General features: G+C 31.9%; 1 protein-coding gene across 16 annotated transcripts in view; it reads left to right on the plus strand.

The window, feature by feature from the left end:
• The window catches only part of LOC127708932 (low-density lipoprotein receptor-related protein 2-like), a 423,265-nt gene that overhangs the window by 255,064 nt on the left and 148,191 nt on the right, over positions 1 to 20,010 (plus strand). For 5 of the 16 annotated variants that reach the window (XM_052214124.1, XM_052214122.1, XM_052214123.1 and 2 more), the window contains 9 exons: positions 1,985 to 2,113; positions 2,577 to 2,702; positions 3,704 to 3,829; positions 5,326 to 5,451; positions 7,697 to 7,822; positions 13,027 to 13,167; positions 14,249 to 14,374; positions 16,327 to 16,455; positions 17,392 to 17,520. The exons of 2 other annotated variants lie outside the window; for them this stretch is intronic. In XM_052214124.1, the coding sequence (XP_052070084.1) occupies positions 1,985 to 2,113; positions 2,577 to 2,702; positions 3,704 to 3,829; positions 5,326 to 5,451; positions 7,697 to 7,822; positions 13,027 to 13,167; positions 14,249 to 14,374; positions 16,327 to 16,455; positions 17,392 to 17,520 (1,158 nt within the window). The remainder of the gene's footprint in view (positions 1 to 1,984; positions 2,114 to 2,576; positions 2,703 to 3,703; positions 3,830 to 5,325; positions 5,452 to 7,696; positions 7,823 to 13,026; positions 13,168 to 14,248; positions 14,375 to 16,326; positions 16,456 to 17,391; positions 17,521 to 20,010) is intronic. 9 more of the 16 variants (XM_052214126.1, XM_052214133.1, XM_052214125.1 and 6 more) reach the window with 7 other exon arrangements.

The following is a 20,010-nucleotide window of genomic DNA, read 5'->3' on the forward strand; positions in this document are numbered from 1 at the left end:
TGATATGGCGGTATCATAAATCAGTAAATTTGTTAACTAAGGATGATTGTATAATACAAATGCAAGCGACATTGGTACACATTGACTACAAAGTTTTGTCCGCCTTAATTTCGAGTGTCAACACTTCCTTCTTTTAGCCAAAATACTAAACTGTCACTAAAAGAAAGTAGATCATATATCTTGAGATAGTTTGTATAACAAACCGTTGTGTTCGTATTGATCAAAAGTTACCATATTCGGAATTCATAATGAAAATGGTAAAGCTGTATGATAAAAAGGTAAATAAGCCGAAATTGGCTAGAAGATTCAGAAAATTATACAACGCCTATATCCTGACACTATACAACTGCCGTCGAAAATATAATCGAATCAAAGGTAAACAATGTGATTCACATTGAATAATCCATTTATTTCATAGACAATATATATTAAGAAGAGAGTGTAAACAATGGGAAACGAAGCAACTTAAACAATGTTTTACTATCCCATCATATAAATTCGATTTTCCAAAGCATGTATAACCTTTTTATACGCATTCGGATTACAAAAACAAATTCTCTCAGGTATGAAATTCAGAGAAAACAAATTTGAGTCACATGGTAACTAGAATAGTACTTTAATATATTGTTAAATAGAACAATACGATTATCATTTATATAATCAAAGGTCATGTCTGATAATAAAAGTGTTAACAATTACTAGCCCAACAATCTTTCGTAATTACTAATCTGTCCTTATGTAAGTTCTGGAGCTGACCATACATAAGGACCGTTCAAAAGCATTCATGTTCAAAGGTCTGGTCTGGAACAGACTTGTCAGTAGGTCTGTATCAGTCATGAAAAAGTAGATTTAGGTCCTCTTTACCACTGATGAAGTTAACTGGCTTGTCTGCCGTCTTTTGTTTTGTTAACTTGAACAGCAGTCAAAAATTCGGCGCCAAGTCAATTTAAGTACAGGTTCGGACTGCGGCCATCGTTCAATTAAATGTAAATCAAAGGATACAAGTATGATCCCTGTAATGTCATGATTAACCCAGATTAAAATGCAGACTTGAGTTTGTGAAATTATTAAATTCACTTGATATTAGTCTTGTTTTGCTTCCACTTTCGGGTTTTCTGTTCAATTAACCATCTTAAATATTCTTTTAAGGTTTGAATTCAAAATGGTTATTTCCTCCGTAAATTTCATTGCAATACTAGAACCAAACGTCTTTAATGCACACTTTAACTGTCGATTTTTGTTATCGCTTCAAATAAAAGATATTATTACAGATAAACATATATAATAATTTATTTTAGTTCTCAATTATCTTTTTTTTCAGACAAACGATAGGGAATGATTATTCTAAATAATTTTTAAACTGTTGAAAACATAAGTGGCACCCTCCGCAGTGAAAATCTCATAAAATCAGAGAGAAAAAAATCATTTCAAACAAGGAAGTAAAAATTTACCAAACACTTAATTACATCAAGGGCAAAGACTATAAATATAAGTCGAAAATGAGCAAATAACTACATCATCAAAAAGGTAAACGACAAAAAAATATATATATATAAAGAGTGTACAAAACACTTCACAGAAATGTAATATATAATTAACCATAGCAGAAAAAGTTTGTTTCAACTAAGGAGGAAAATGGCGGGTTTTTGTTTAGCAAACAATATTATGATTCAGTAAAATACGAAATAAAAAAACGCTTTAATTGTTGTTTTTCATCCAGTTAGCATATATCGTTTATCGCAGTTCGCGCTTTTTCTTAGTGCAATTGTTTTTCAAAACAATTACAGATTTTATGTCGACAGTAGGCTTACAATAGTACATGGTGTTTACTCATTTATGAAACAGAGCAGTGGCAGTTAGTCCCACATTTAGATCTTTTGATCTATTTATACTATGTGTATGATAGTTATGTATAACATGTTTTAAACCCATATAAAAAGCTAAATAATTTGATTTTAAACAGGTTTTTAAATTTTATGTTTAGCATATGTTTGCCCTGAGTGGAAAAGGAAATGTGCTGATGGACAACAATGTGTCGACGAACAAAATAGTTTGTGTAATGGAAATGTAGATTGTAACGATAAGTCAGATGAAGATCAAGGCTTTTGTCGAGGTACTTTTGTTGTTTTATATCGTTAAGGAGATATGCTGCTAATTCTATTTATACAGTATATCTGCCAAATTAATTATAATATTCAATATATCACAATACTTTGATAACAATCAAAATCAACAAAAAAACGGTATTGTTGCATGTTTAAAAAAAAAACAAACAAAAAACAAAAAACAGCAATTTTAAAACATAACTTTTGGCATGGTAATGTATCCTTATTTCATATCAGTTTTGGTAAAATTGATGTTGAAACTGGATACAATAATGTGTCAGATGTGTATACAGAGGCATTAGTGGGAACAGACTCGGTTTCCTAATGCAAAAACAAAAAAATGAATAAATATCATTATAATCACATATACTTATTTTTAGCTGCGCAAAACTATTATATGCTTGATATAACAACTCTGTTCATGTCTGAATTATCATTTGATTATATTTTACATTGCATACACATATCTAGATTATAGCTGCAGTGATTACAATCGAAAATGTTCTGACGGATTGCAATGTATCGGTGATTACAGCTTATGTGACGGCCATGAAGATTGTACAGATAAATCAGATGAAGATCCAGACGTTTGTAGAGGTATATTGAAAAATAAAATGTGAGGTTAAAACCATGCAACGTTTTTTTTTCAATCTGTTTATACACAGAAACTCGCAGGCCGCACGAGAACATTTTTTTTCTGGTTTATTCATGTTATTTGCACCATCTTCCTTTTTACAGATTGATGCATATTTTGCCGTTTTTTCAAATTTTGCTATGGCATTTTAATTATGTTTTTTTTTCGACTTAGGAGTTTGAATATCTCTTTTACATGATGACAGTTCCTAAATGGTGGTAACTTCACACATAAACAATACACCTAATACCATGCCACCTATTTCCTGCACCATTGTATTACATCACTAACAGAACATAAAATAGACGGCAATGACGCAATGACTCCTGTTTTTTAACCAACCAGACGTTATACGCGTTCACATGGAAATTGTACACCATTTAAAGACGTACAGGTCGTCACAAGGTTTATCGTTTTAAAAACAGTACACCAAACGGATACATGCAGTATATGAGAGATCTTTTTAAACAAATTGTAGAAAATTAGAAATTTAGATCGGTATAATGTATTGCTATAATCGGTTTCAGACGTATTCCTACGAGTCATTTTTTCCAATGTTAGTAGGGCAGGACCATGAAATCATGCCGAAGCTCCTCTTGTAAATCACAGCTAGTTGACTAGAAATGTGTACCTGAAATGAAAAGAAATCAATTTAAGGGAAGCAAATGAACTCGTGTAATAATTACGGTAAAAACAAATACGTTTAACCAACGAGTGCAAATGGAATCTGCTGTCCTATACACCAATATTATGATAGATTCACGTCTAATAATATCATATATACTGATATCACCAGCACCAAAAGACGCAACATTCTGTAATTTTTCTTTTTAATATGTTTGATTGAGTTTATCTACATACCCGTTTAATCTTCATTTAAATTTCATAAAAAAAAAAAAAAAAAATATATACAAAAACAAAAACAAACACTTTTGCTGAAACATGAATAACTTCTTTTTTGCAGCAAGGGAATGTGACAGAGTCAAAGTGAAATGTGATGATGGCATACAATGCATTTATAAATCAAATGTATGTAACAAATACACACATTGTAATGACAAATCTGATGAGAATGAAGATATGTGTAAAGGTGAGATATTGTGAGTCAGATGTCTGTTTTTGAGAATTTTGAATTTGGATGTGTATCTGTATGGTGATTTGTTGACAAAAAAACATTAAAAGTTTGGCATGTTGTTATTTCATTGCAATGTTTTCGTTATAGAACAGTAGGAGGAGAATCAATTCTTAAACATAATTTTTTTTTAACATGCATAAAAAGAGGCTTTTGTTATAGATCTGCCAGACTGCAACCCGACGACATAAATATCCTTTTGAAGAAAAAAAAAAATGTTACATATTTGGATAGGAATTATTGTTACTACTAATCTTTTGCAATAATGATTTAGATGACAATCCTTAATATGCAACAGTAAATAATTATAGATTAAGACATGTCTTTTTCTATCGGCTCCGGTATCATCCCGAGACTCTCATAATAAACGCAAGGCGCTGATACCAGGGCTCATATGGCAAACCACGTGTTATTATATATTTATCACATATCATATAAATGCTTAAAAAAGTAGAACAAACTTTAACAAGTTTTGTCCTCCATTAAAATAAATTTATTATGAGTCCCCAGGCCGTTTAAATTTGTAGTACTTGAATTTTATGATACCAATGTGAGATTTTCTTTTAGTAGCAGTGTTCACAATTTCATTAACACCTTCCGCTCTTATTAAATCGACGTTCCTCGTCCATCATTGTTGTCTTCACAAAACTCAGATTGCATAAAATGAACATTGAGACACACAGTTTATAAAAGGACACAATAACAGCTTATGAGTCATAACAGAACACAATAACTGCTGATGACGTCACTACATGGCACATTAACTGCAGATTTGCCCCAGTCATATTCCTGTTTGGGGTTAAAATGCAAAACCTGAAACTCAGATTGCATATAATGTGAGTTGAGGCGCGCATTTCTTCTACACAAAACTCAGATTGCATACAATGAACATTGAGACACAAAAAGTTAGAGCTTAGACTAAACAGATCATAATTGACCGCAAGCACAAAGTCCAGTGGGTGTGAAACTAATAAAAGGCATATATTTTCTCGGTGTTGTAAACAAGGCATAATTTTCAGTTTTGTCTACATTTTTTTATGACGACTCAGTTCGGAAAAAGTATTTTCTGATTGAAAACTTCCATACTGAGAATTGACTACATTGTAGGAAATCAAATGTTTTCCGATCTGTATTTTTGACACGGAAAGAAATATTGCTTTGATTTTTTTCTGGAGTTCATTTTTTATAATGTTGTTCTGGTACTATTTGTTACACTTAGTTCATCACGGATACGAACTACTTATGTTAAACATTTTTAAGGTTCTCAAATAAGTATTAACGATATTAAACTGTTTATTTAAACCAGGACTGAGACATTTGCAGGGTAAATATTGCAACATTTGTTTTTACTTTTTTTTTAAATTTTATGTAGAGGGATAATATAGGGGTAGGTTGAATTATCAGGCTATTTTGATAAAGTGTTTTAATGTGATGAATGTATACGTCAATTACAGATAGAATTTGTGAACCAGGCGAGAAAAAGTGTGCAGACAATTATCAGTGTATAAACATAGATAATTTTTGTAATGGATATACGGACTGTAATGATGAGTCTGACGAAGATGCAGTTGCCTGTAAAGGTATTTTCTTTTACATTTAACTTACTGTTAATGTACATATACATTTAATCAATTTCTTTTTGTGTACAGCACTGTGTATTTCTACATGCTCTTGACTCTGAGATTCAGTTTTTAAGACCAACACATTTATTTGATTATCAATCTTAATTTCCCACGTATATCATTTAAATAATAAACAAAATAATAATTTCCTAAAAATTTTTAAATTGATATATTGTATACAACTTCATTCCTGTCATATAGTTATTTATTATCAATGATTACACCATAAAGATTTGAGGAAGAGCGCCACGCACCACTGTTAAAAACGTTGAACATATGATAAAGAAAGGTATATTGCTATAGAAAATAAACTTATTGACTTGGTAAGTTAAACATTGTAAGAGTATTATCAATCACATCCAAACTGGACAGAAGACTGAATTAGAACCATCTTCAAGTTATGGATGTCATAGACATAGTTCAAATAAATGTGAAAGATATTCGACAAGACATACCGATTATAAATCGGATGGAATGTTCTAGTTGTTGTTTTCTAGAATACCAATGTCCAAGTGGTAGAGTTAAATGTGCGGATGGAATAGAATGTGTACGTATAGACAATATTTGTGACGGCCATGGAGATTGTCGTGATGGTAGTGACGAAGATAAAGTAAAATGCAAAGGTAAACACTCATCATAACATAGGAGGAATCAATAAAAGAAGTATATTCAACAAGAAGTTTATCCCCTATCACCCGAAACAAATTGTTGGTCTTTAATACCCCCATTTTCATAGTTTCGGTTTGTCAATTTAAGTCATATTTGCGGAATCAATCGTTAGACATTTTGTTACATACTATATTTTGTATGCAACAATGAAAATCCCTCTGCGTGCAGTGCAATATAATTCTTGATAAAAGATAAAAGGCGTGTGTTAATAAATTTTTGTAAAAAGTTGCAGTTGGGTGGTTACTGTAGGATTCTTTTCATTAGTTAAACATGTAAAAGCATAAATGTTTCAGACACAAAGAGGTATTTCTGATCGTATCCGTATTTGACGATGGATCCTTTTACTTTATGTCCATATTCTCATACTCTCAGATATATTACACTAAGAAATATGCAGTTTTCTCTTGAACTTATTTCAATATACTAAATCCTTATTGCAAAATATTTTACACATCAACATTGATATAGGTCCTTTTTGAGGTTGAGAAATACAAGGTTCGTTTGATCGGATTATGAAGGTTGAATTTTATGCCGGTAATAAGTTTGATTTGATTTATATTTTTGGTGTTTAACGCCACTATTAAGCACCGCTTTTGGGCTATTTCGTGGCGGCCAGTTTTTATTGGTGGAGGAAGCCGGTGTGCCCGGAGAAAACCACCGACCTTCGATAGGAAAACTGACAATCATAATCAATTAAGATTGGAGTCGAGTGCACCCGCACGAACGGTGTTCGAACTCACAACCTCAGTGTTGACTGGCTAGTGATTACAGTAGTAACTACTTAGACCACTCGGCCACCGAGGCCCCCGCCGGTAATAAGTGACTCAGTGCATGTTAAAGAACCATTGTAAGAATGTTTCAATTTTCTATAGAAAGACTGCAAGCAAAAATCTCATTCAAAACATTCATGTCAAGCGTTTTTATTTTTTTCAATTTTAATAACTGTTTTAATACTTTGCCCATTATACCTCTTTAATTCCCTGTTTAATGTTTATATCTCCTAAGTATGCATTCAAGTTAACAAAGGTTCGTGAATATTTTCGAATGTTTTGACGGTGTAAGAACAAATGGTCAAATATGTGCCGAAGGTCGCAGTTTTGCAACCAATCATGACATTCGAATATCAATTGAATAAAAACTGTGTATGATTAATCCTGTTTTCCATTAATGAATATAGACCGGTTAAAGTTTAGAAAGTAATTTGTATCAACCATCCCCTATCATAGGAAGTGTAACGGGCATGATCATTGTTCACAAGGCGTTAATGGATCATGTAAATGATTGCAATCAATGACAAAACGTACGAAGAATGGTCGCAGACTAAATTTGGCGCTATAAACAACATTCAAAATGTGAGACAATTGTCATTGCAGTTCGTTATAGTAAAGTATAAATAATTACATGAAATTATTCTCTCAGTTAGTACAATTACGATACCTTGTTTCTATGTGTCATTAAATAACAAATACTATACCGCTGAAATTTGTAGCTCTATATTCTTAATTTTGTACCCTGATTGAATCATTTCTTTCAGCAAGAGAATGTGCTTATGGTTCTAGAAAGTGTAATGATGATTACCGTTGTATTAATGAAGAACGGTGGTGTGATGGACGTGATGAGTGTTCAACAGGAGAAGACGAAGAACCAGATATGTGCTTACGTAAATATGCATCTTAGTTATCCTGATTATAAGGTGCTGTGTTTGCAAACCGTGCTACAAAATCTAAATAACTGAACAATAACTCATTAGTGGGAAAAAATGTAAACATATAAAACTTATAAAAAAGTAAAACAACAAAAATACCGAGCTCCAAGGAATATTCAAAACGGAAAGTCCCTTATCAAAAGTCAACATCAAAAGCTCAAATACATCAAACGAATAGAATATCTGTCATATTCCTGATTTGGTACACGCATTTCCTTATGTAGAAAATAGTGGATGAAAACTTGTTTTATAGCTAGCTCACTTGTATTACAGTCGCTTAAAGTTCCATTATATTGACAACAATGTACTAAAATCAAACAGACATAATAGATAAAAATGTCAAAAATTGGAAGCAAACAGTCAACATTGTGTTTTAACATATTAAAATGTATAGCATAATTAGGTATAAATCTTCTATTCAGTTTGTTTAACTTAGTGTCACATATTGTCTCAAAATAAATATATAAACTTTTTTAAAACATTCTAGAATATTATCGATACTTGTGAAACTCTGATACCTCTGAAAACGTTCTAATAGCTTTCAATTATATAACAATAGGTCTATAGATAGACAGATAACAGTTAACATTAGCCTCGTTCTAGATCACACACACACACACAAACATACACACATACACACAAACACTTGTAAACATTTTCATTTGATATCCGGCTCTAGAAGTTGAACTTATTACAAAATGTTCAGCATCACTTATATAAAGCTTAAATATTAGACGTATGCATTGGTAGTGGTTGGTGAAATGTTAAATATTTCATATGTGTTTTTTTAAACACAAGTTAGAATACTACCAAGTTTCTGTAATGGTACGTCTTCTTTATCTGATACTTATAGGTATTTCAATTTTCTGGCCGTCTCTAATAAATGTATGGAGAATACAACAAATCTCCAGTATCTTCGAACCGACATTGAAATAAGCTTCGTTCTGTTTTTCATATTATTTGAATAAAAGCAGGAAAATGTATTCAAATAAGATCATTTTAAGTTCATTTGATTCCCTCAGGTGTTCTTTTTACCTTGAATTTAAATCTGCTAAATGAAATAATAACTACAGTTGCTTGTCACTGCTGATATGTTTATTATCAGGGGTCTGTTGTTCAACTTGTCGTTAAACTAATCATATGATTAATTTTAACGAGTCGTTAAAAGTTAATCGCATGATAAGAAATGCAATGATGAAATTTTGTTGTTTAACAAATTTTAATAATTTTATAAGTTAAGCACTGTAATCATTTTTAATCATATGATTAATTTTGGGTAATTAGCAGGTGTTTCCCACAACATACACAATGCATTGTAAATCAGGGCCTATAACATCCTTTTCTGCTTTAAGTTACCTTCTCTTCTCCTTTTTAACCGTTAACCATTTATGCTCCTCGTCTTGCTGACTTGTTTCTTTATATATATGAATCTGACTTCATACAGCAACATCTTCGGAAGAAAGAAAAGAAATCAGCAGTGTTCTTTAACTTCACTTTCCGCTACATAGATGATGTCTCTGACTATATAATTTAAAATTTGGTGACTATGTTGAACGCATCTGTTCCATCGAACTTGAAATAAAGGATACAACAGATAAAGTAAAGTCTGCATCATATCTCCACTTACCTCTGGAAATTGACAATGATGGTCGGTTGAAAACAAAATATTACGACAAAAGAGATGATTTCAGCTTTCTAATTGTGAAATTTCCATTTCTGTTAAGCAACATTCCAGCAGCCCCTGCGTACGGAGTATACACCACCCAGTTGAGACCATATTATAAGGCTTGTATTTTCTATTATGATATCCTTGATAGAGGGCTGCTGCTCACAAGGATTCAATTAAACCAAGATTTCCAAGTGGTGATGTTGAAATCGTCCCTTCGTAAATTTTCGCACGTCATCACCAGTTGGTTGACCTTTATGGAATATCCGTTTAACAAATGACAACGGATATGTTTCAATTGTCGTAACAACAATCCGGTCCCCCTTTTCCCTGAATGTGGCCTACCTTATTAGACTTGTCACCAGGTTTGTACTAACATGCGCAACACGACGGGCGCCACATTTGGAGCAGCATCTAATTACCCTTCCGGAATACATGTGTTTGGTGGGGTTTTTGTTGCCAAGTCTTTAGTTTTCTATGTTTTGCTTTTTGCACTATTGTTTGTATTTTCTTTTTTAGCAATGGCATTGTCTGTTAATTTTCGACTGGTGAGTTTAAATGTCTCTTTGGTATCCTTCGCCTCTCCGTTGCATACATTTTACATGTTTTATCTTTCAAGGAATTTGAGTGTTTTTGATAGCAGATAATTTGAAGTCTTTGTTTAGTATATATATATATATATATATATATATATATATATATATATACATCAACATTATAATGGGTCCTTCAAAAACCTGTATTTTCTGTTGTTAATTTAGTGCAACTCGATACAGATTCCACGTATTTTGGTTTTGATAATTGATGAAATCGTCGCATTATAACATCCGTGAACTATAATCTCCGTTGACGCTTTGCTGACATGGCTGAGGATTGCTTTTTTTCACGTCTGCATTTCTATCAAATATGGCATGCCAAGTTTTAGATAATTATAACGAATGATGAAATAAATTTAGAACTGTAACAATACCATACATTGGTGGCTACTAAGACTGGAAAGTTGAACTTTGACGACTAAAAGATGCATACCCTGCCTTCAGCTTTCAAACAAAGAATTAAAACAATATCAAAGGAATACATCGTGTATCTTCATGGGTTGTTTGTCTCATGATGATGAAGATGGATGAATGAATAATGTTCAGATGAGATACTATTTAAGACTAGAACATGTTAATGCAATATGAATATTAACCCTAATGTGTACCAGACTGACTGCCTGAGCCTGATTTTTGACTTGCATGAGGTACACAAGGTAACAGTGCGCAGAAAGACATATCACTCTCCTCAGACCCATTAGTATGACTATGAGCCGACTAGCCTATCCCCTTATCCATCAATATCGCGTGATTAGCTGAATCTCACCAAATACCAATTTCAAAGTCTTTGGTTTGATCCGGCTGGGGTTTGACGGTTAATTTTGAGTGTTTATCAAGTTTTATCTCAACTGTAACGATTACTTCTCACATAACGGTAGAATATTACATGGTGAAATTTATATATTGAATACTACATGTAAATACTATAGGGATGCTGCATGCTCTTTATGCAATTTATATTTATCATGTCTTACGTAGACCTTGTTTGCGTTACCGGAGACATTGGAGAAGTAGTGTTCAGTGTTTTAAAATCAAAAATATATTGGCGATATGAATGATTGGAAAGTTTTGTGTTTCATGAAGATACTAGTAATAGGCCTCCTACCTATAACCACACGGAGTTATACGACTTTTGTTGAAAAATCCCTGTCTGTCTGACCTTAGGTTTCCCATATTCTGAGTAACAGGTTCTTGTCTTTGTATATCGTGTCAGCTGAGAAATATGAGACTTTTTGTTCACTATAAATTATACTTAACCACTGACATAAAATATACAAAAGTAAATTGTCCTTATCAATATGTTAAGCCTGCTGGTAGAGAGCTCTCATTGTATCCATCTTTGGCTCATAGTTTTTACTAAATGAAAATAACTATATGATAAAAAAAAAACTACGCAAAAATATTATCATCGTACGATCCGGAGTATCTGTGGGCTGAATTTTCCCATTAGAATGTACCAGTGTTAGCAGTGAGGTCAAGGGCGTTATAAATTGTTCATATATTTGAACTTCGAAAAACGGGAAAATTAGTAAACTTGCTTTGGAAATCACTTATGACCTGTACATTTATGCTGTAGAAAGATTTCTTATTAAAAACAAACTGGTTCGCCATAATTTGTTGAATTATACCGAACAACAATGAGTCCATGTTTACAATCAGAAATGCTCAGAAAGCGATAGCATACAACCTGCCAAAATGTGCAATTTCTTTCTGTTATCAGATTTACGTTGTATGAACCTCTCCGATCAATCGCCTTGCCTCGTCTAATCCCTTTTCAATGTATGTTTCAACTCAACTACTACCAAATTTATTGTGTTTCTTTCAAATCTAAAACGCATTCAGAGCTGATCATTGCTCAAATCCAATAGGGGATAAATACCTCTAAAATGTCTCACTTTTCGAGTCTAAACCAATTTTTTAATTACTACAACAGCCATATTGGATGTTTTACTCATATAATTAAAAATTAATACACCTTCATGGATTTAATTTTACGACAGGTTTAGCATTTTTAACACCGCATTGAATTCAACGACAGGTTGAACAACACTCTAGTCATATGATTTCTATATTATAAACTGCCTTTACCAAGTCAGAAATATGACAGTTGTTATCCATTTGTTAGATGTGTTTGAGCTTTTTATTTTGCCATTTGACTACGGATTTTCCAAAGAAGTCAAATGTTTCGGTATCGAAATGAGTACGATACATTTTCCAACCATTTCCCGGTGATAAATACAGAAACTATCTAGAAACTAAGGTTCTTACTCCCTCAGCATGCTCAGATAAATTTTACTTTACATAAACATGGTTTTTCTTTAGGTCCCTATTACTCATATAGCTCTCATGTTTCTTTGAATTAATACATCCTGGTCTTTGAAATGGTTTCAATTGAACGTTCCTGGTGTAGGTAAATAGCTCCGAACGCAAGATATTTGTTTTCATTCAATTTGAAAGTTTCGTATATAAACGCTAGGGCTCATGTTTGAATGCACGGTAGGTAATTTTGAGTAAATTGTCCCGCAACTAAACATGAACTTTATAAATATGTGGCTTAATTTTGACTACACATTCAATATTCTCTGTGCTTATGGAGTACGACCTACCACCGATCAAAAAACAAATACAGTTAACGATAATTTACTATCAAGATGACAACAGACTTTTAAATCCTTATCCTTGCTTTTACTCTGACAAAAATTGACGAAAAATTACATATAGTTGCCTAAATCCATATTATAAGATAAAGAAAAAGTGTTTGAAACACTTCGGCTCCATCCCTATGGCGTTTACTAACCCTCTATGGATCCGTACGGGGTCAGTAGCAAACCATATAACTTATAGTATTGCCATAAAATGTAATATTTTTGTAACATTAAATCTGCTTTTCTCTGTAGATTATGAGTGTCCTGTCGGATTTGTAAAATGCAAAGACGGGCTGCAGTGTATTCGTGCTTTTTCCATGTGTACTGGAAATTTTCTTGGTTTGGGTTCAGAGTGTAAAGATGGTTCCGATAATGATACAGATCATTGTTCAGGTATAAATTTGTGAATTATTTAAAATGGTTAAATGTAATAATCAACGTTATATGTTATGAAACGTTTCAGACTGGTTCTTATTGAAAAAGATGAAAAGGAGAAAATGTTCCTTCGAAAACGTATCCTTTGCCAACAAAGGTCCCGATAAAGTAAACAGGGACAATTTGCATCTCAAAAAATTCCAGAAACAGAAAAAGAAACGCAGTTTATTTTATATGCTGTGTCAGTGTTTATGAAAATATACCACGGCAAAAAAAAAAAGAAAAATAAATATTGTCGCAGAATTCAAGCTTTTAAAATACATCCTTTCTATTGATTATTTTATCTTATTCATTTTTTGGTTTTTTTGTTCTTTTTTTTTAAGTAAGAGAAAAACAAATTTTATGCAGTTTGAGTAATAATAACATTTATGCTATCTTTAATATCAACGTTCAACTATAGTATGTACTGACTGATTGTAACTGTATTTTGTTTGGTTTGTTGTGTTGATCCTAAGCTGACTCTTTGGCATATAAACCATATCAGTCATGTAGATGTGTAAACAACATTGCGATCAAGTTTGGTGAATAGGACATAAAACAAAATGAAATGAAAACAAGAGAGAACATATTTCTTTAAACAAATTGACGCTAAACAGCTATAACCCTAGCACGTGATTAAGCTTCTTATATTGTTACTATGTGTATAACCGCTACAGAATTATGTTTGAAAATTCTCGAATATTAAACGACTCATTTGAGTGCACAGTTAACAAATAAAAATACATTTCGGTGCTCAAGACTCCTGGATTTTCAAATCCGGAATAAAACAATATTGCATTTTTTATCTAAATGAGTGATATATAGCCCTCATTTTAAATAAATACATTCGCTAGACACATTCGCAGGCAGTATACACATAATTGATATAACGGATCGATTTGCATTAATTGAATATATTTGTTTTATTCACACTAAAGTGTGTAAAATGATTCTGTTACCTGTCACTTCGTGCGAATCTGAAATGCATGTCTTTTGAAACTGTGTTTATGTCCAAAAATTAGTAATTTATCGAACAGTTATTTATTTCTTGATATTGTAGCTTACGAATGCCCCGTGTACTTTGAAAAGTGTCCTAATGGTCATCAATGTGTACATCAGTCAATGATTTGTTCTGGGGAACAGATGTGTGATGGCGAATCAGAAGATGAACAACAATTTTGTAAAAGTAATTCATTAATTAACTTTTTTTTTATAAAGATGAGTATTTTCAATCGTTACAAGTAGCAGGGTTAAATGCAGGACTACTTCACATTTCACGGTTGACAGAAAAGAGCTATGCCAATTACCAGACATTCACTTATATTCCATTTCCTACTGAAGATAATAAAACAGATAAATAAGTAACTAATATGATGTGAGTAGGAATGTATGTATTTCCTGTCTGGAATAAAATCACTAATTCATAGCCAAATTGCAATTTTGTCTGAAGTTCAAATAAAGTGGCAGTCATTTTATAATAAACGAACAATTTTCTGACTTGTACTGAAAATCGCAGTGATTTCCGAGTGTTGGGAAGTATAGAAACATGTACTTCTGATCTTAGCAAAAGACCAAATATCATTTCATCATTTCATACATTTATTTCTTTATTCAAGAGCTTTCAACAAATGTTCTTCATGTATCTCTAACCCTTGAGCTTTTATTTGATATCAAAGCTACCTAAATGTTTTATTTTTAAACAAAGTAAGTACAGGTATGCGTAGGAACTATTTTCTTTTTAAAAAAAACATCCTGTATGTTCTAATTTCTTTGATGTTCTTTGTAATCGGATCCGAATGATGGTTGTACACTTATTACAGAATCAATCTTCCTAGTATATTGTTTTTTTTTTACTGCACTTAATTCATTGTATCAGATATCTTTAACAACCATTTAATTTCTCTAAAATCGCCATTTTTACCTATGTTTTGTCTTATCTTGAAAACTATCATCGAATGATAGCCACTTTAGATAGCAAACCTGACGATCACCATGACTGCGTATAGGTCGAGAAGTAGAGTTGAAAATGTTCATCACATTCACCGAGCTACAGGAAGGACTAGATAAAATAACTTTACTGCAGTTCCCAATTGTCGAATCTAGTAGTCTTCTTTTTGTCCACTGAGAGGAGTTGCAAGATGAGGATTGTTAGTGATAATTGCATAGAAAGAATTGAATGATTAGGATGATTGAAATGTTGGTTAACAATTACACTGTACTAAGTGTTGCAAATGACAGTTGTTATCCATTCGTTTGATGTGTTTTAGCTTTTGATTTTGCCATTTGCTTATGGACTTTCGTTTAGAATTTTCCTCGGAGTTTGGTATTTTTGTTATTTTACTTTTTGAATTTTTGTTGATTTCTGATCAGTGGCCGCACGTAGGTTTGTTAAGCCTCCATTTCGTTTGCCCGACATATACCAATCCGTGAAGGTAACACTCTAATCCGTAGACGAGATTTGTTGATTTACAATTCAAATCATCGGAGCTTCTGGTAAAATAAGATTTCTTAGTTAAATTGCTAGTGAATTGAGCATCTGTTATTTAGATTGTACAGGTCTTGCAGTTTTTGGTTTCACATTTTAATTTGAGACAGCGATGTTCAGATTCATTAAAATCGAAAATGTAAGAGGTTTAAAATAATCTAATAAAATAGAGTATGTTAGGTGTATTTTGGAAAAAAAACAAGGGTAATGCTTGGTCATCTACGGCCTGTTTTTTTTTTATTATGCTAGTTGCGTGAATGATTCTGTTGTAAACAAAGTGTCTGAGGTACATTTTTTTTCTTTACATCGGCTTATCATTCCGAAGTTCCTAGGATATAACCCAGATTTTAGTGGGGTTTCTGATTTTTAAGTTTTCCATGTTTTGTTTTTATAGACTATTGTTTGTCTTTGGTAATTTTTTCTTTTTTTTTATTTCTTTTTCAGTTTGTCTTCGACTTGTGAGTTTAAATACCCCTTGGTATTTTCTATCCCTCTTTCTCGGTTCGCATCTTTCAGATATGTCTTTTTGTATGTATGCCTGAAACATATATTTAAAGATGAAACAAAAAAACATCATCCTTATCTTATGTTAACTGCACATTGACAAATTAAAAATGAGTACATGGAATGTTCATGTTGTTGTTCAATTGCAGCACGCAGCTGTGGTGACATTATGTCGAAATGTGATAATGGATACCAATGTGTGCTCAATTTCAAGACATGTGATGGTGTTGCAGATTGTGCAGATAGTTCAGACGAGAATCCAGACTTATGTGTAGAGAGTATGTTTATTTGAATCGAATTAATCAATGATTGATATTATATCAATAAAACAAATGATAGCCGAAAGGTTCAAGGAATGAAAATGACTTTCGATGTTCAAAAAAACCTAAGATAACTTTTTTTCATTTATCAAATAATTCACAGATTAATTTCCATTACATATGTTTTCATAATATAGTGTGTGTTGTGTTGCCAAGCATATATTTAAGTTGTCTTCGATTTAAGCATTTATAGACATTTAGAGAATAGAAATCATTTTTTAAACATGTTGTTATAAGATTATTTCCTTGCTTTACGTACACTACCTCAAACAAAATGTACTATCACAAGTGGTTGCATGTTGAAATGTTGATATAAACACACAATAAATACTAACAATCAAAAGAAACCACAATAAATACTAACAATCAAAAGAAACATAATCAATGAATAATTTTCTAGTATTGTTATTCTAGTGTTAAATGTATATAAACAAAATGTATATGTCAATAAATCTAATCAGCTTATTATTCCCTGGGTATTCAGTGGAGTTTAACAGAGTACGTCAAGAGAAGCTTGGAATCTTGATGGTTTTTGTATCAAGCAATATTTGATGAATAAAATTATAATGTTGAACAAAATAAATAAATAAATACTCGTGTAAAACTGACCATGCATTATTGTTTAAAGTAAAGATCAAATGATTATAAGTTTTAGAAATAATTAAATTGTTAAACAAAATATTAAGCACATAGTTCATGAATCATATACATGTACGTTAGACCTACATTAATATTCGGATAAGTATTCCTCAAACAGCACATATTTACAAAGTCATTATTTACAGTATTATCATATATAATAAAGTTTGTACATATGTTAAACTGTAATGGGACATCAGTCAAAGGGTTTAAGATACATACACTTATTCTTACTTCTTTGCATCTTTTTTAAAGATCGTATCTGTCCAGTTGGAATGGTGAAATGTGAAGATAAGGTTCAGTGTATTTATGAAATACAGTTTTGTAGTAAATATCCTGACTGCAAGGATAAATCGGATGAAAGCCCAGAGATTTGTACAAAAGGTAATTAAAGATATTTTATCATTTCAAAAATAAATGCTAGTTTTAGTATGCAGTACTAATAATTTTTACACATTTTAAGCCTGTTGTCTTTGATGGTTATTTTTAATTGTCTATGCCGTTTTATCATATTTTGACAAGATGTTAGCAATACGGTTTTATAAAACATTGAACATTGGAACGTGTGTGTCGGAAGACTTACAGAAATAGATATTGAGCAAAGACACTGTGCACATATACCAATTACGCAAATGCTTTTATTATATTTCATGTCAAAATGCCAGATTTTGATTGGTTAATACGAGAGAGACAATTTACTCTATCCCATGGCAAATACTATACTACCCTTCACGGAGACGCTTGCTCAAGTGTGCGCTTTAATAAATACGGATGATTGTTGTAAGACGACATAGTTTATTAATTTGAATTTGAAATTTAATAGACAGTAATAACAGAACATTCAGTATACTTGATTGAATAACACATACCTGAGAGGGTGATAGAGTAGATTGTTACCCCTCGAAAAGACATTGTCATGACAATGTTTTCTCGGGGTAACAATCTGCTCTATCACCCTCTCAGCTATGTGTTATGTATATAGTGTCTGTCCTCTTGGTTTATAAATCTTATATACTTAGAAACAATATACCAACTTTACCTTTATATGGGATATAAGTTTCCCAACCCATTCCGTATTCAAGAGATTGCAGCTGCTAGTTATATTTTATAAAACGTCATTAGTGTCTAAGCAAATAGTTGATGAACCAGGGTAATTTCAAAGAATGTTGCGTCCTTTTGAAAGAAAAAAATCATCGATGGATTCCAAGACCTAGTTGATACATATTTTATATCAAATTCACCAATAATATATGATGGTCTTGAAGTTTAGATTATAGGTACTGACTTTGTTCATCATCTTGATAACGTGTTATAGTGATTTTTTTTTATTTATCTTTGTATATATTCTGTGGTCTTGAAGTATAGATTATAGGTACTGACGCTTGTCATCATCTTGATAACGTGTTATAGTGAACTTTTTATTTATCTTTGTATATATTCTGTGATCTTGAAGTATAGATTATAGGTACTGACGTTGTTTATCATCTTGATAACGTGTTATTGTGACCGTTTTATTGATCTTTGTATATATTCTAATATAGTCCAATATAATATACTATTGTCTTGTATTTAAACATCAAGCCATTGTGTTATTGTGAAATGGAAATTTTTGTATAGTTATCTTTCATTTATGCTAGGGTACTTTGTCTACCGAGTGTATATATATATATTTACCGTTTTGTGTTTCTTTGTTGAAATAGTTATTTAATTTTAATGTGATTAAGATTGAATTACAATAATTGACTGCTGTGCCTCAATTTGTGACTCTTTTACCTATTATTTCTGTTTGTTTTGCTAACACATCGTTCTCAATATAATATACTTCTATTCAACTATCCGTTGTCTACAATATGAAACGCAGGTCAGGGAAATTACAACCGCTTTCCATTTGGTTGATTTGTTTTAACTTTTGATTTTGCCTTTTGATAAAGAATTTTCCGTTCTGATTTTTCATTGGAATTTGGTATTTTTGTTATTTTACGTTATACTTTTTGTTTTCTGTATGTTTTCTTTTTACCAGTGTTATTTCCATGTGTATGTTAAGGTCGTTCATGGTATATTTTCTGGTTTTATAATGTTATTGTATTCATGTACTAATGTTTTGCATTGGCGGTTATAGAAAATATAGATATTTATTACGAAGAACAAACATTACCGAGTTGATTACAAGTGAGGAGGGGATCGTGTAATGAGTATATAATTTTAGACACAACTATAAGATAAAGACTTGTATTATGTTCTATTTGTCCTAGTATTAAAACAGCACCAAACAATAAAATTGAGAATGGAAACGGGGAATATGTCAAAGAGACAACAATTTGATCAAAGATCAGAAAACAGGCCCCAGGCCACCAATGGGTCTTTAAAAGCTGGTCCCTCGACAAAAATGAGTACTGGTTCAGCAAAAATGGACGTCACTAAACTCCGAAACAAACAAAAATGAACTAATAATTAAAAAAAAAAACAAAAAAAACATACAAGACTAACAAAGGCCAGAGATTCCTGACTTGGACAGTCTCAAAAATATGACAGGGCCAAACATGTTTCGGTAGATCTGAACCTGTCCCTTATACCTCTAGCCAATGTAGAATAAAAGAAAACAGCAATTCGCACAGTAAAACTCAGTTTGAAAGAGGTCCGAGTCTGATGTTAGAATAGGTAACAGAAGAAAGCAAGTAAAATGACAATGATGCATAAGTTAACAAAGGACTACTATATGTAGCAGATACTGACAAGTTCTTTTAGCTTATATTTGATACCAGGAATCGGGCTATTATTATTGTTTTTAGGAGTAACACGTTCTTTATGTTGAATATAACTACGTTCATGACTGAAATAAACAAAACGAATCTAAGGACTTTACGTCAGATTTTT

The sequence above is a fragment of the Mytilus californianus genome, unplaced genomic scaffold (assembly GCF_021869535.1).
Source record: "Mytilus californianus isolate M0D057914Y unplaced genomic scaffold, xbMytCali1.0.p SCAF_7, whole genome shotgun sequence".
In the NCBI taxonomy this organism is placed as follows: Eukaryota; Metazoa; Mollusca; class Bivalvia; order Mytilida; family Mytilidae; genus Mytilus; species Mytilus californianus.